Source organism: Eumetopias jubatus, unplaced genomic scaffold (genome assembly GCF_037043125.1).
Source record: "Eumetopias jubatus isolate StellerSeaLion01/CBP00866 unplaced genomic scaffold, mEumJub1_p1.0 scaffold_16, whole genome shotgun sequence".
Lineage (NCBI taxonomy): Eukaryota > Metazoa > Chordata > Mammalia > Carnivora > Otariidae > Eumetopias > Eumetopias jubatus.
This window is the reverse complement of record NW_028274822.1, coordinates 53778698-53796366: the sequence shown is the minus strand read 5'-3', so window position 1 is coordinate 53796366 and position 17669 is coordinate 53778698. Positions and strand designations below refer to the sequence as shown.

The following is a 17669-nucleotide window of genomic DNA, read 5'->3' as shown; positions in this document are numbered from 1 at the left end:
GAAAAGGCCACTAGTTTTCATGAGATCATTGGAAACCTTTAAAGACTGCTTTAAGCAGATCTATGGAGGCTGAATTCAAATTAAGAGGGCTTCAGAAAGAATAGGTTATTGGGAAGTCAATGTAGCTGGTTTAGGAAGAAGAGAGATTCAATACAAGACAGTAGAGTTGGGAGGTGTGAGGAAGGTGGAGATAAAACTGAAAGATTCTTAAGTTTTAAATGACAGTTGAAAACAAATAATTGAAAAGTTCAAATAAAACTGTTCTCCTTTCCAATGGCACTCTTATTGGAATTATTTCTTGGAATTCTTATTCTTGTTAGCATGAGAAAAATGAGAAGTAAATCAAAGCCAATGGTTTTAATTTTTCCTAAGACACAGGATGTTTTAAAGATTAGGATGTGGATTTGCATGGATTAAAATGTTTTCAAACCAGTTATTACAGTAAAACACCATTATTGAGAAATGAACGTCTGAAGTTTTAGATAATTTATCTCTATTACCCACATTCAGGGTCATACCAAAAAAAGGGGAAAAAAAGGGAAAGCAAAGTGTAGGATTTTATTAAAAATGAATTATCTGTTTTCTCTGTGAATAGGTTCCTCAGGATGACTGGACAGGGTACACCCCTCGAGGTAAAGACGACGAAATTCCATGCCGGAGAATGCGGAGTGGCAGCTACATCAAGGCCATGGGAGATGAAGACAGTGGTGACTCCGACACGAGTCCCAAGCCTTCTCCCAAAGTGGCTGCACGAAGAGAAAGCTATCTCAAGGCTACTCAGCCATCCCTTACAGAACTCACCACACTCAAGTAAGTGTTTCCAACGCTCTACGTCTGGTAGTCCAGCTCCTTGTTTTAGCACCTAGAAGCAGGTGGTGTGACTCCTAGAGTAACCAAGGCAGAGTCCACCCTACAGATGGAGCAGTGCAATGCACTGAATGGCCTACTGATTTTGACCTGGTGTCTGACTTGTGTATCCAGTGCCTTCAAAGACACGGGCATCCAGGTGTGTTCTGCAGAAATCATAAACTGAACCCCAAAACCCAAGAAGAAGAGTTTGAAACAATCCAGAATGGCTTCTGAAATGAATTAAGGCCCCTGGTCAATGAGAAGGTCTATGTCTCTCAACTCTTGGATGTTTTCTTAACCACTAAATCTGCAGGTCAACTCTTCCTTTTAAGACCCTTGAATTTTTCAGATAATTGAGTAATATAATAGAGCAGATGATCTTGGAGAGGCTTATAGAAAGTGGCTAGGCTTAAAAATTGGGTCATATGTGAAGGTTCTTGATAAAGGTTTTTAATTTGGACACTAAATACATATAATTTATAAGACCTTAAAAATGGTTTTGGGGTGTTCCTGACTGGCTCAGTCAGTGGAGCATGTGACTCTTAATCTTAAGGTTATAAATTTGAGCCTCACATTGAGTGTGGAGATTACTTAAAAATAAAATCTTAAAAAAAAAAGATTTGGGGTTTTGAAAAATATGATTATACGTAGTCCTTACCTCCATTTGTGCTATTTGTAAATAGAGAACAGCACTACAAAAGAAACTACTGAAATTGATTATTTTAAACAAGACCTGATTAAATTTTTAATATTATTTATGGAGAGTAAATCAGAACCTTGGAATATATCAGGGCTTGAATCATCATTTGAAAAATATGGGTAATTCGTATTTTTAAGTGCCTTTTCCCATATTTTGAGGAAATACATACTACTATTCATGTATTCATATTATGCCACAAAATAAAATATTAAAAGACAAAATAAAATAGAAAAAGGCCAAAGCTGTCAGGCTAAGGAAAACAAACTAGATTATTAACAGAGAACACTGAAAAACAGTGGATTATTTTACGATGGAAACATTTAAATAGCAAAATGCACTATATCTTAAATAAGTGGACAGAGGGAGTCCCCTCACAAATTTTTCTTCAGGGAATCATGTGGGCCCTCTCCAGATCGTTTCAATAAAAAATTAATACCAATGGCATTAGTGAACCAACCCAAGAAACGCGCTCTTCTTTCTTTCCTTTGGCTTCCAGTTGCCCTTCCTCTTTGCCTTCATTACTGCAGGTATTTGTTTTCTAGGGCTGCATACCAAAGTCCCACAAACTGAGTAGCTTGAAACAACACACTCCTGTAATGTCACAATTCTGGAAGCTATAAGTCTGACATCCAGGTATGAGCTGGGCCACGCTCCTTGAGAAACTTGTTGAGGACAATCCTTCCAGCCTCTTCCCAGCTTCCGGTTGTGGCTGGCAATCCATGGCGTTGTTTGGCTTCCAGCAGCCGCACTTCAGTCTCTGCCTTTGTCATCACATGGCGTTCCCCCATCTGGGTCTTCCCACAGCTGTCTTATGACACCACTCATATTGGATTAGAACCCCCCCCTTAATGACCTCATCTTAATTTGATGAAATCAGCAAACCCCCTTTTTCCAAGTAAGGTCATGTTCACAGGTACTGGGAGTTAGGACTTTGATCTATCTATGTGGGGAATGTAAGTCAACCCATAACAGTGCTACACAAGGTCAAAGTGGATCAAGGATATGAAAAATAGAAATAGGTTTTTGTTGTACTTTGACACACTTCACAGAGGCTCAGAAAATTAAATATATATCCATTCTGAAAAAAAATAAAATAAAAAAAAACTGGATTTGTAATAAAGGCAGTCTGCCAAGGTGGTTTAAAATGAGGGTGGCCAGGGGCGCCTGGGTGGCTCAGTTGGTTAAGCAACTGCTTTCGGCTCAGGTCATGATCCTGGAGTCTCAGGATCGAGTCCCGCATCAGGCTCCCTGCTCAGCAGGGAGTCTACTTCTCCCTCTGACCCTTCCCCCTCTCATGTGCTCTCTCTCTCTCTCTCTCATTCTCTCTCTCTCAAATAAATAAGTAAAATCTTTAAAAAAATAAAATAAAATAAAGTGAGGGTGGCCAGGGATAACTTCTGGCAAATATCTTCTATGGACTTTAAAATATCTCTCCACTAGAGACAATAATAAGCAGACACAGCCATGGTGTTAATTAACATCCTCCAGAGGACACAAAAGAGGAAATGCTTTGGGCAAGAAAGTCACTTAGACCTTCAAGAACTCAGTTTCCTCAACAAGCAGTGGGATTCCGTAACCTCCAGAGTCCCTTCTTCCACTTTCATATCCTGTTAGTTGATCTATCAGCATGCATTTGTCACACTGGCTGAATGACACGTTAGGTCTCGGGTAATGAGACACAGTGATTGCCACTACTCACAGTGATACCCAGGTATGAGGAGAACAGAAAGGAGCGGAGCACAAGAAAGCTGAGGGGAGTGCTCTAAGGAGGCTGAGGACAGGGGTAGGTACAGAAATCACCTCTCACAATTATGCCTTGGGCTAGTCTCCTCACAGCTTCAGGGCTGCGGGGGATCTGCTCTGAAGTCATTAGAACCCTTTCTTTTTCATTTTGCTTCCTACAAAGTATCATCTTCCTTCAAGCCCCGGGCCCTATTTTTACAAACATCATATATTCCTTTGACTGCTTCGAGGCTTTAAGAGCAGCAGTTTTTAAGAGTTTTAAGAAAAAGACAAACATGGATAGTGGCTAAGCTATTGGTAGAGAAGGTCAGCTACTTCAGCCACTGAAAACAGTCACTGAGCTGAGTTGAGTTAGTGACTATTTTCTTCCTCCAAACCTACAGAAATTCAAAATGGCAACCACTTTATTGGGGGATCCCTAATAGATTGAGAAACTTCTTTATTTACTCAAGAAGGAATTTCACCAACCCGTCTCTATTCTTTAGCAAGCAAGACAGCATCTGACCATCATTCAAATATGCCCTTATTCTCTTTCCCACCATCCCATTCCCCAGGCTTATTTCCCATAGATCTGTTTGTCTCCATTCATTCCTCCTTGACCTGGTTTAGGGATTCCATTCCTCACTACAGTCTACGTATTACGCTTCCATCATACTCAACTACAGATGAGTCCTAGTGAGTTCTAGTTTAATGGTATTTAAAGAGGCACACAAGAAGACAAGGGAAATATACTATGGAGGCAAAAAATTCAAACATGACATGACTTATAATCACTGCTGTCTTTTATTCCTTAATGATGTTTTGACTCAAGACCATTATTTCTCTAGAAGTTTGAAGCATTCAGTCCCTCATGAGAAAAAAATAAAGATCCCCATATCCTGGAATTCTAGTTCCCCAAAAAAGAAAACTATATTTTTGTTCTTACTTCTTTGACATTTAAGTCAATTTTTTTTCCTCCTTCCTCCTCAGCAATTCACAGCTTTAGGGATGAATCATAGCCATGAACTAAGATAACTAAAATTAGCCAAGTGAGATTGGGGCAACATTTTGTTTGAGGTTTTCAACTCCTATCTTCTGTCAGAAATGTTGGAGAGAAAGCACTCCTGTACTTTCTTACATTGTTTTTCTCTTTTCTATTTTTAAAAGGCATCTTGAGGGTTTATTTATGTCACCTACTCAAGGTTAGTTATTATGTCCTAAGGTCAGTTGAATATTCCAGAGTCCTGAGGAGGCTTCAGACAGTGAACTCCATCTTTGGGCCACAAAATTCCTGTAGCTACTCACTGAGAACGATTATATCTTTCATTGCCTTGTTTCCCTCCACAGCAGGTAACATATCCCTTCACCTCACCACTAGCTTTGCTTTCTTCCTTTGGTATTAGCTAACAATGAACTTGAAATGAATTATCACCCAAGAATATTAGTATTTTCAAATAATAACTTCTGGATGCTTAATAGTGAATTCTCAGGCAAGTTGAGGAGAGGTTTAGGGGCCAGAATTCCCTTGTCACCACACCTTGGCTCTGCTGAATTTAAGTCTTAGTTGGATTTGTTATGATTTGCTATTTATTCTAGCATTGAGACTACTACCCACAACCCTAATTAGCTAAAACTATGCCCAAAGCCCATCTTGGACTTTTCCCTCCCAATATTCTGTAGAAATAACTTTTTAAAAAGTGAGCTGGCATTTAAATTCAACTATCCATTAATCCCAGGCAAATAACACTTTAAAATTTCTTCATACTTCTTTATCCCTTCATCCAAACACTAAGAAAAATTTTCTCCTGGAGGAAATAGGCTCTAACATTATAGACCTCTGAAATTGGCAAGGAGGGCTCCAGGCTTCTGTGCATGTTTGGCTTTGGGGGTGACAAGTTAGATAGAGGTCCTAGCAATTTTGATAAACTATCTAACAAAAGGTTTCAAGAAGGTTCATATTCAGTCCTAAATGTCTTGAAGGTAGATAGTTTTCCATTTTCAGGATGGCTAATCCTCTTAATCTTCATTCTTTTCCTGATCCTGAACGCTTTTTTTTTTTAACATATATTGTGAAATACTAAATAGCTGTGTGACTTCGGCAACTGGTTTAATGTCTCTCAGCCCTACCCCCCAACACACACCCAAATGAAATGAGAGGCTTAGGCTCTTAGCATGGATGGTACCATTAAGATAACTCCCATCACAACTCCCCCACCCCACCCCAACTTCCAGGCCTGTGGCAGACCAGCATCAACCAATCCCAGCATTAACAGGTCCCAGCACGCTTCCCACTGAACACAGACCCGGTTTCAGAACTCTTCTCAACACAATTCTCCAGCCCCCACTTCCCATTGACTGGTGATGCCACGGGGTCCTGCCTCTCACCCACATGGTCTCTGAGAGACCTTTCAGCCCTATGGAATATAGTTGTAAGGATGAGCCCAGAAGATCTGGGAGCTCACAGTTTAAAGACAGAAGGAGCAGTATTGGTAAATAAAATAGTTTGAGAAGAGATAGATGGGGTGCTCTCCTACAACTTTAATTCTGGAAATTTAAATGAAAATCAATTTTATATCAGGAACCCAAAACAAGCTTCTTGCTAGAGTCTCTGTTTTTGGTTATCTTTGTATAAATTTCTTGCTCCCTTTTTCCTCTGTAGACATACTGTGTCCTCTGCCAGTTCCTCACATTCCACAAGCTCCTCCTGCCCACCTACAGTTCCTCAGTTCCTTCTCTCCCCAGAAAAAGGGGAGCTGGGGTATATGAACATGAGAGCATTGAAAATCTTTTTCCTAAGGATATAAACCATGTTTAAGAACATAGCCACATATAACATCCCCTCTTTGTCCTAAGTGGTATGAAATGTCTTGTTTTCCTTTGTTGTCTGTTTTCCCCAAATGCTTTGACATTTCTCTCCTACCTGACCCTCAGTATAATTTTACACATAACAGTAGATGCTCTTTACAGTGGAAGAGAGAACAGAATAATGCAACCCGACACTACAATATTGTAACTATAATTCAGGGATATAAACTCAAAATAGGTTCCCATCCTTTCCCGACCACAGTACTTTCTTCTATTACATTCTATCTTCCCAACTCCCCCACCCCCAGCTTCCAAAATGATAACAAATGGAAAACATTTAAAACTAAAACTCAGGCGCCTGGGTGGCTCAGTTGGTTAAGCGACTGCCTTCGGCTCCGGTCATGATCGCGGAGTCCCAGGATCGAGTCCCACATCGGGCTCCCTGCTCAGTAAGGGAGCCTGCTTCTCCCTCTGACCCTCCCCCCTCTCATGTACTCTCTCTCATTCTCTCTCTCTCAAATAAATAAATAAATCTTTAAAAAAGATAAAAAATAAAATAAAACTCATTCACTTGCTCATAGAGAAATTATCTAAACATGTTTCAACCCCTTGCTAGAAATAAACCTCGTTGAAAAACAAAAACAGTAACTGGTACAAGAAATTGCCTGTTATATTCAGCTCAGATCACCATTCCCAGCTCAAGAAAAATCAATTCCTCTTTCGGGTATGAGTGCTCTCCTCCAAATGAGATGGATGTGTGTGAGCACTGTAGTCTGTACCATATCTTGGTCTCTTGCGATATAATTGTTTCTAGAAAAGCCTGTTTGGTAAGGAAACTTGCATAGATTGGCCTGTCCCTACAATGATCATGACCCCAAAGGAAAGAACTACTTCTGTATCTGTGAAGGAGGTGAAAGAATGAGAGGAAATTCAGACACATTTTAGAGAAAGGAAGATTTTAAAACATTGAAGAGAGATTTAAGTTTTAATGTTCTAAATGCCTGACTGAGTGCTAAGGGCTCTACATTCCTTTTTTTTTTTTAATCATCATAACTCTAAAAATGAGATTTTCTCCACTTTACAAATGAGGAACCTACATCTCAGGGAGATTAAATAACTTGTCCAAGGTTATATGTCAACTAACGGTCAAAGGGAAGATTGGAGGCCAGGTGTCGAAAGCAGAAAGGATAAGAAGCTGGGTGGCATGATGGGCTTCCCCAGACCACAGAGAGGAGCTACATAAGAGGGGTCAGCACGGAGGAGAAAAGGAAGGTCGCCCAGGTGTGGACACCTGAGAAGCAGCATCCAGGAAAAGAGCTGAGCAAGCAGAGTAGATTTGGGGGCTGGGGGCGGGGGGAGTGGTGTCAGAGGCTGCAGTGAGGTACATCCTGGCCCAGAAGTGCAAGCAGGCTCACAGGCAGCTCAAACACGAAGGGCTTTGAGAAGGTTTTGACTCAGGCTTGCCCTGGGGTGAATGAAGAAAGGACCAAAAGACCGATGGATCAGAGATAAAGGAGGTGTTGGCTGATGGGGGTTACAGGGAGAAGTGATAAGCTCTTAGGAGCCTGGGTTCGGAGGCACTGGGACTATGTAATAACAAACCCTGTCCCTGTATCCGTTCCGTGGCTGTATGGTATTTAACCTGAGCTGTTTTCTCAGGACCTGGCGAGGCTCCCAAAACTGGAGAGTGTGAGCAGGGGAAAACCCCTGAAGAGGGTTCTGGAAATGAAGATTCCCCAGTCCCCTCAGGTGGTACTGATTGGAAATGCTACCCACTAGCCTGCCAGGAAGACTTGTGTTTGCAGAGAGCTTTAAAATTCTTTTACATTGCCTGTCTACTGGCCACCATGCCTTCAATTTAATATCTACATTCATTATTAAAGCGCAGATAACCAGGTAACAGAGAACACCCTGATTATAATCAGAAATGGTATTCATGTAATCACTCACTCATTTATTCAATACCATTAATATTGAAGTACTGTGGGAGACATTTGTACTTGGTTTCAATAAATTTATTAAATGCTTTACTAAAATCTGGTTTTCCATGGTCAATTAGAAAACACATATATATGTTTTTATTTAGACATATTTTTATATAGACATATTTTGTTTTTAAATCTATATTGTATATAGATAGCTATGTTTTATATAGGCATACATATTTTATATAGACATTCTATTTCTACATATTTATATAGAAATACATATATTTTTAGAGATATACCCTAAAAGATACTCTATATAGAGTATAGACTCGAGTCTATATATAGTGCTCTAAAATCTAAGAATGGTGGAAGAAGGCACTACAGAGAAGTAAACTTAAAATTCAGAGGCTGAAGGTATTAAAGTTTACTATTTTGTTCAGAATTTTTTCTGGTCAGAACAAATCCACTTTACTTGAGAGTGTTTTCTTTTTCTTTTTTTCATTGCACATTACTGTTGTCAGCATAGTCCATGTTATTAGTTTTGCTTTCATTTTATATCATTAAAGCAATCCTCCTCATGCCCCTCAGATGGTAGCACACTCTGAAGGAAATAGAAAAGCTACTTTAAAGGAAGCCTAGGCAGACATATTAGGAACTGCCTCTAATCCTTTTTGGAGGCCGGATGTGTATGAGTCCTAAATAAATGTGCCTTTACAGAGAATGCATATGGAATAGCAAAACCATTGACATTCTTGTATATAAATAAGAGGAAATGAGATCAAAACTACAACCCAAGGATTTAGGTTAGTTGCAAGGAGAAACTTCTAATTGCAAAGTTATTAATTATGGAATAAATTCATTTGGGAAGTTGGAGAGAAATTTTTCCAGGCACTTTTTTTTAAAGATTTTTATTTATTTACTGAGAAAGAGAGAATGATAGAGAGAGAGCATGAGAGGGAGGAGGGTCAGAGGGAGAAGCAGACTCCCTGCTGAGCAGGGAGCCCGATGCGGGACTTGATCCCGGGACTCCAGGATCATGACCTGAGCTGAAGGCAGTCGCTTAACCAACTGAGCCACCCAGGTGCCCTCCAGGCACTTTTGAAAACAACCTGAACTGTCTCTCTGAGAGCTTGATAATTCTGCTGGGTGCCTTGGGTGGAGTTGAACAGAATCTCTGTGTGAGATTTTCCCGACCTGTGGAGCCTAAGATTTCAGCTGAAGACCAATACCATGTTCTTATTGTGTATATTCATCCTGTATTTTTAAGTGAAGCATGCAGGAAGATGAGATTTCTAGGCACCCACGACTCGCTGAGAACATCACTGTTCTTCCTGACTCTTCCCCTTCTGTCACCTGAGTTACCATTTTCCTAAATTCAGTCTTGAAACATTGCAGCTCAAACTCTCACCTCTTCAAGCTTTAGGGCTTCACGCCTCATTTGTATGATCACAAGGACCAATCTCTCCTGCTGCCACAAGCTTGTCTCTACAATAACTCCTTCTATAGACTCTACCAGGTTACTGAGACATCAGCTCTGAATCCCATTGTGTCTCTGAACATAGTCTTCAACAGCATTCAGTGTCCCAGTAAGACTCCATTCTTGTTGGAGATCTTCTTTCTGCTGTTCCCTTACACATGTTCTATGCTTTGATCAAACTGAGCTACTAATTGATCTTAGGATCTACTTTGCTGGCTTCAGACCCATGCTGGTCAGGATAGGTTAGATTATGCTAGGAGTAAAAGAACAACTCCTAAATAACAGAGGCTTCCAATGACAAAAATGTATTTCTTGCTCATGCTACATGTCCATCTTGGGGACATCAATGGGGAGATCTGGTCACTGTGATCAGTCAGGGACCAAGTTGTGAATACTCTATATCAACAAAGATTTCCAAAGTCACCAAGGCAGGACAAGAGCACAGCATCTTAATGCTTCCATCCTCAAGTGAGACAAATCACCTCCATTCCCATTTCATAGGCAAAAGCTAGTGGCATGGCAATGTCTATCTTCAAAGAGGGCAGAGAAGGCAATCTTACCATGTGCCCAGGACATGAACACACAAAACAGTATTTGACAAGCAGCACTAATGACTACTGAAGTCTATCCTTCTGAGACCAAATATCTGGCTCTCTCCCTCTCCTGCAGGCAAAATATATTCATGCCCCATCACCGCCATCAAAGGGAGAAAACCCAAATCCTAGTCCTATCCTAAACCTCGAAGTTTATGATGTGTGGGTGATGAATGATAGTCTGTAGAGCAGAGAATAATACACTATCATATCTACATCTGATTCAGATGCGGCTCCTCTACACACCTGGAGACCTGCAAACTCTCACAGAAAATGACCTGCCCCCTACACACCCCATTTATCATGGTGGAACAAGGACAAAACATCCACAATAAGGACTTCCATTCAAAGAGAAGATGGAAGACAACAGTAGTCTTTGGTCCATAGCAATTCTTCAGTCCTACTGGGGAAGATGTTCAGGCTCCCTACCGTAGGGGAGGCAATGTGTTTTGATTAGGCTACAATTCTGCTCCCTAGGAGCAACTTCCTTGTACACTGTTCTGTCTCCTAGCTCCCTGCTCTGGAAGAGTCTTCCATTTCTATTATCCTCCTTGACCATATCCAAAGTACACATCTGGAAATGTGTGCTCCTTGGACCCCAAGAGACATTTTAGGACTCCTCTTGTTACTACATCTTTTAATTTAGGCTTTTGGTTCTTTTAGCAGTATAACTCTCTCACAACTGTAGCTTCTTATCTATGGACTCTGATGAGTTCCCTGTAAAAGTCATCACACTCATAGAACCCTCCTAGATAAAACGATCGTCTTTGTTCTATTTGTTTGCCCTCCCACCCCCATACCTCTAAGATACTTATCAACTTATTAGCTGCTTCCCTTTGAATCATTTTGTCTAATCAAAGTTTTTGTCTAATCAAAGTATTTATCTAATTGCATCTTCATTCTAAATCATTTTGACTCCATTCAAAGGTTTGAACAGTAGGGTGAGGTAGTCATATCCTTGACTTGAACCTTGCCACCAGTGCTAGTTTTCACCATACCTTCTCAGGTTTACCTTTTACAAATTGGGTTGAAATCAGTTGCTTCTTCCAAACCCTTCAAGTCTTCAAATGTCTAGCCTCTCCTTATATAACCTAACCAATTCTTTCTGAATTTATTTCAAACTGCATAATACCTTGTTGAAGGCTGCCAACAGCAACCAACACATGCTATTAACATCGTGTTTTGCAACTACCTCCACTAGAGTTATGAGTTCAGTTATTACATCATCTACCTTCCAAGTTGTTGCAGACAACAGTTTACCAAATGATTCACCACTGCATAACCTAGATCAGTATGTTTCCAGCCTTTAATAATTACTTGTTGTTTGCTACCAATTCCTGAAGCTATACCCATATATTTTAGGGTATTTTGTTGTTGCTATTCCATGAGTACCCCACTTCTGGTACTAATTTATGTGCTAGTTAGGCCAGACTAGGTTATGCTCTGTTGATAAACAACCCCCAGATCTAAAAGTTTATTTCTTGCTCACAGTATGTGTCCATTGTGAATTGTCAGGAGACTCTGATCATTGCAGTCACTCAGATACCCAGAAAGACAGATGGTATATGTCAATAGGTGCTTCCATGGTCACCAAATCAGAAAAAGGGAATGTGGTGAATTGAGCACTGTTTCCTGGAAATGATGCATGTCATGTTTGCTCACGTTTCATTGCTAAAACCATCCACATGACCACACTAATTTCAGAGAGACAGAGAAGTGCAATTCTGCTATGTGGCCAGAAAATGGAGAGCTCGGTGTATTTGGTGAATAGCAATAATGGTACCTCATGGTCTTTGTTTACGTGGTTCCCCACCCTATCCCCCAGGAAAGCCATCTCCTCTTCATCTATTCATTCAATTAAGACTTACTACAGCATATTGCTAAAGAGCACAGGCTCTGAGAGAAGATTACCTGGGCTCCAAATCATAGCTCTGTCACTTCTTGGTGTGTCATGGTGGGAAAATCATTTAACCATTCTGTGCCTCAATGTTCTCATCAGTTATAAGGGATGATAATATTTCCTATCTCAAGAGTAATTGTGAAGATTCGATAATGTAACATATGTGAAACACTTTGAACACTGCCTAGCACATGGTAAGCACACCATACATGTTAGCTATTACCATCATTATTATTATTTTTGGCCACCTACTGTGTGCTAAGCATTGGGATACATTAGTAATCAGGATTGCTAGTATAATGGAACTTACAATGTAATGGGGGAGAAGAGTAGGAAAAAAAACTTCATTCTTTTCAATCTTCCTCTCAAATGTAACCGCTCCCTGTTGGCTGTTATTTCTTCCTCCTAAGAATTCCTGAGGCACTGTCTTCAAACCTTTCTCAAGGTAGCTGTAGCCTTCTTACATATGTTTCTATTTTCCCTGTCCCCACACCAAATGCTATCTGAAGTCGTGTTTGCAGAGTACTGGGCACAGGGTCAGCCCCAAGGAGGTGCTGAATGAATGCTAACTTACTACTAAACAATCCCTATATGCCTCAGGTGGCTTGAACAGTAGCTTTGTAGAGTGGCTTTAACCCATAGCTGTTGAGTTGAACTTCCATCTGATATCTGCCCGTCACCCTTTGCCTGTGTCTGTGCTCAGACTCTTTACCCTCCCTGTGCTTCTGAATCTGTGGTTCTCTGCAAAGTTCCCTGTTCCTTCTCAACCCTACTTGGCATCACCAGCCCACCTGGAGGCTAGGAGCTCAGTCTGGCGGGTACACATTAGCATGTTAAAAATACCTATGCAGCCCTCCCGAATATTGTCGTCCACTCTGCACTTTAGCATATTTCTGTTAGTTCATCTGGGGAATCCCTGTTCATTCTATTTCTCTTAGGAGGAGGGGAGAGGCTATAAGACCAACATTAACTAGTCCTTTAAAATTGGAGAAGGATTCTCTGCAATAATCACATTAATGCTTCGCATTCTTTCAAATTGATTTGCTACCCAAATAAACCAACAAGGAAGAAATATATTTGATCATCTATCCTGATAAGTAATATTTTATTTTTCTTTGAAGTCTACTTTTCAAGCTAAAAATTACAAGTAATAATTTATGAAGTATTTTCAATGTATCTCATTTGATCCTCCCAATGGTCTCAGAAGGAATTCAGAATTGATCTTTACCAACACTTAACCAATAAGCCAAGGGTTCCATATGGTTATGAGCCTCAGGAGGTAGAGCCCAGCTTGGTCTTGGGTCTTAGGCTCCAGCCATCTGCTTTCCACTCTAACTTTCATCCTTCTGCTGCCTCATGGAGCTCTGGGAACTTTTCCCCAAGTAAGACTATCTTCACCATCTGGACATTGTTCCAGGCTTCCAGCTCAGAAACTTCTTTTAGTTCTTTGGACCACTTCTCTTTCTCAGAAGAGGCAGAGCTGAGAGCTCTAGGCATAGATCCAGGTTACCACCTGCATATGAAATTGCCACCACCTCGGTAGCATCATCCCTGGGCCAGATTTTAAGAGAGATGGATGCTGTGCTATGGGTTTGGGCTCCTGAGGAGACTGGGCTGATCCTAGAGCTCATGTCTGGAGAGCCTGAAATTAAAAAGCCAAGACAGAACCGCTTTCTTGTATTGTTTCCCTTGCTTCCTTTGAAGTGAGGAAAGGTAATGTCAGGGTTTCAGAGTAAGAGAAGCTAAGAATTAAAATAGCCACATTAAAAGACCACAAATTAATTAATTAATTAATTAACATAAAATAAAATAGCCACGTTCTGTGCCCTCATCACTGAAAGAAACCGCTCGGCATTATTGGCTGGTCCAGTATGCCAGTGAGAGCCAATGGTGTGCACCTCTCCTCAAATCCAATGCCATTGGCCAAGATGGGACTGTTTACACCACAGAAATCAATAGACCCTACAAATCAGAGATTTTTTTTTTCCTTCTCAGAGAGCCAGTTTTTAAGCATTTACCTGTATACCACTGCACAGTATCTTCATGTAGCCATCCTTCAGGAAAAGGACAAAAGGAAAATCTTAGAAGCAAAACCAAGAGGAACCTCAGAGATCATTCCAACCCAGTTATATTACAAATGAGGAGGTGGAGGCCCAGAGAAGAGCAGGGACTTGCTTAAACTATTTGACAAATTTTAGGATCCAAGTCTTCTCACTTACAACTAAGAATTCTTTCCAGAGAAATCAAAGTTTTCAAGCTGCTACATTCCCTGAGGGAGACAAGAGAAAGATAAAGCTCTGTCTCTACTACACATATATGATTAAGTGCCACCAAAATGAAGAAAACAATTGTGTATAATTATTTGTAAGTTTCAAAATAACATTATGCATGTTGCCTCAGACTAAAAGTGCTGTAATTGTTCAGAAAATACAAAGTTATTACGATAGAAACAGCAAGGGATAGCTTCATGAAAGAGAAAGGATTCAGCCTGGAATTTGAATGATTACCCAGAGATAAGAGACTGGGGAGGGGGAATGTAGGGGGAATGTGTCTGAATATAAAGGAACCAAGCTGACTGACGCAGGAGAAGGGGTATTTAAAAATGGGAAACTATCTAGGGAAAGAGAGTGAAGACTTTTACAAGCAAGATCCTTAAATTAGAGTATTCGTTTTGTTTGAATCCAGTTAGTGATAGGGAATCATTGATGACAGAGGAAGAAAATAATGTCAGTGTTGTTTTAGAACAATGGCCTACATAGCGTGGAATTTTAAAAAAGCCAATTACAGGAGAACTTTTCTCCCATCTAGATGAGAGAATGTTCTACATTATTTACATGGGGATCTACATCTGGAACGATGTTTTCTAACAAGTCATTCTCTTTGTGAGGAGAGTTTATGGGTAATTTTTTTTCCCTGTCTTCTGCTTCTCTCTATTTTTTTTTTCTTTTTGTTTCTTTGGGGGTTTTTTTCCCCTAATTCCTATGTTGCTAATTTTAACAACAAAAATCACCTCAAGGGATAATGACTAACAACTAGAAGCACTTCGAATACACCAGTACATATAGTAATTCTAATGGTACCTCAAGACAGGAATTATTATTATCCTGAATTATACAGTGAGGAAACTGAGACACAGGAGGTTAATGGACTTACCAAAGGTCACAGAACTAGATGTCCATAGCCAGGATTTAAATCCAGAGCCCATACCATTAACCACTATTCTACACTGCCTCTGGATGTGAGAGACACAGGCACACAGTGTGCAATCAAGTAAATGAGCCTAAGGAGAGTCATACTGATCCAGGCACGAAGCACAGAAGTATAGCCTGGGATGATGCCAGAAAGGCCTGCTAAGAAGATAAAGATACTAAAAATCAAAAGTCAACCAAGAATGGGTCATGTCCCTTGTTGTTTTCTCTTGTATGTTGTGGTAATACTCTACACCACAACAGATTTTATGCCTACACACATCTCTTTTCTGTTTAGGAATAATGGGAAGATTTCCATTTTTACTATTATAAAAATATTTGTAAGAATTTCAACAGCACTGAGTATTTTAATAATATGTAAAAGTCTTCCTCCCTCTCCATCCCTTTTTACCCCTTAGAGGTAAGAATTTTAACCAATTTTTGTGTATCCTTTCAGAAATGATCTATGCAGACATTATATAAACATATGTCTATACTATACTTTCTTTATATGCATGGTTCTGCAATTTGCCCTTTTTGCTTAAAATTATTTCTTAAACATTGTTTTATATACGTGCATGTAGATTAGTTTTTTAAGAAATTCTTCTTGACAACTGCAAAGTATTCCATTGTATGGGTATACAATAACTCAGGTAACCGCTTCCCTTTTTGCATGGAGAATATTCTTTATGCAAAGCCAAAGAAGGCAAAAAGGCTTAGTTTTAAGAAAAAGAGATATTTACAACATATCAAAATGATCATTAGATTCTAACTCTTTGGTAAGAGGGCAGGAATGAGTAAGAATTTTAAAGTAATTTCCATAAACTTGAAGGCTTAGGATCTCAAAGCACTTGATCATTAGAAGAGAATGAAGACAAACAAAAAGCATGATGTAAAATGAAATGTTCCCAGCCATCAAAATCAAAGAATATAATCACAAAGGCTGCCTTTTCAATTCCTTGCAGGCAGGACTGGGTTCTAAGACTATGCCACTCAGAAGGTGAATATAAACAATCTACCGTTGCAAAAACAATCCAAGGGGCCATTGTAAAAATAAGTGAATTTTTGTTTGTTTGTTTTTGTGACTTACAGTCATAGTGGTATTTGATTAATAGCCAGAAACTTCCAGGTTATTTTCCTTTTTGAATATTTTGAGATCAGCTAAGCTGTTTAGAAAACAGATTAAAATCTTCCTATTTTTCTTTCCCTGGCTGTCATGGGGAAAAAAAGAAAAGAACGAGCAAAAAAGCAATCATCTTAGGTAAAGGAAAGTCTTAGTATTAGCAGGAAGGAAAAGTGACCCTTGGGGGGGGGAGAAAATCTTAGGTTTTCTCATTTTGTTTTCCCAAAATAAGGTAAATCCATTAGAAGCCTATGCTGCTTGACCCCCCTGGACTGTCCCTGAGTTTATTTAAGAAGTTACTATGGCAACCACCCACGCTTTAAGTAGCTGAGCTAAGCATTGTGGAAAACAGGTTGGTGAGCCTCTGTCTGGTTCTTATGATCATTTCCTGTACGCTGATGGTAACTACATTATAGCTAAATGACAATTTAAATATATTAATAATGGTTTTTGTTCTCCTTTAGTTTTCTTTAAAGATTTATATATTTATTTGAGAGAGAGAGAATGAGAGCAGGGGGAGAGGCAGAGGGAAAGGGAGAGGGAGATAAGCAGACTCCCTGCTGAGCACAGAGCCCAACTTTGAAGGGGGGGGGGCCTCGATCTCACCACCCTGAGATCATGACCTGAACCAAAATCAAGAGGTGGACGTTTAACCAACTGAGCCAACCAGGCACCCCTGTTCTCCTTTATTTAAAGAAAAAAAAAAAAACTTGGGTGCCTGGGTGGCTCAGATGGTTAAGCGTCTGCCTTCAGCTCAGGTCATGATCCCAGAGTCCTGGGATCGGGTCCCGCATCAGGCTCCCTGCTCCTTGGGAGCCTGCTTCTCCCTCTGCCTCTCTCTCTCTCTCTCTGTCTCTCATGAATAAATTAAAAAAGAAAAGAAAAGAAAAAAAACACTACTTTTTAAATGACATGATAAAATAATGAAAATATAACATTGCCGTTTGAGTCTGCTGGCCGCCCTCAACACTGTGAGAGATGGAACAATCTCAGGAACCAGAGAAATGCAGTGAAGACACCCCAGCAGGGACAGCACACTTGGCCACCGCCCCCACCCCCCACCTCCTTCCCTTTCCCGTCATCACAGTGCCCACTCCTCAAGCGCCTACCATGATAGTCAGATCACAGAGTTGCTGATGTTGAGGCAGCCCAAAGTAATAAGAAAAGGCAGCTCTTGGGGTGCCTGAGTGGCTCAGTTGGTTAAGCGGCTGCCTTGGGCTCAGGTCATGATCTCAGGGTCCTGGGATTGAGTCCTGTGTGGGGCTCCCTGCTTAGCGGGAGCCTGCTTTTCCCTCTCCTTCTGCAGCTCCCTCACCTGTGCTCTCTCACTCTCTCTCTCAAATAAATAAATAAAATCTTTAAAAAAAATGAAAGGAAAAGGAAA

General features: G+C 40.3%; 1 protein-coding gene across 14 annotated transcripts in view; it reads left to right on the top strand.

Moving 5' to 3' along the window:
* The window catches only part of DLGAP1 (DLG associated protein 1), a 306524-nt gene that overhangs the window by 62017 nt on the left and 226838 nt on the right, over positions 1-17669 (top strand). For all 14 annotated transcript variants that reach the window (XM_088019672.1, XM_088019671.1, XM_088019683.1 and 11 more), the window contains one exon: positions 596-810. In XM_088019672.1, coding sequence (XP_087875798.1) covers positions 596-810 — 215 coding nt within the window. The remainder of the gene's footprint in view (positions 1-595; positions 811-17669) is intronic.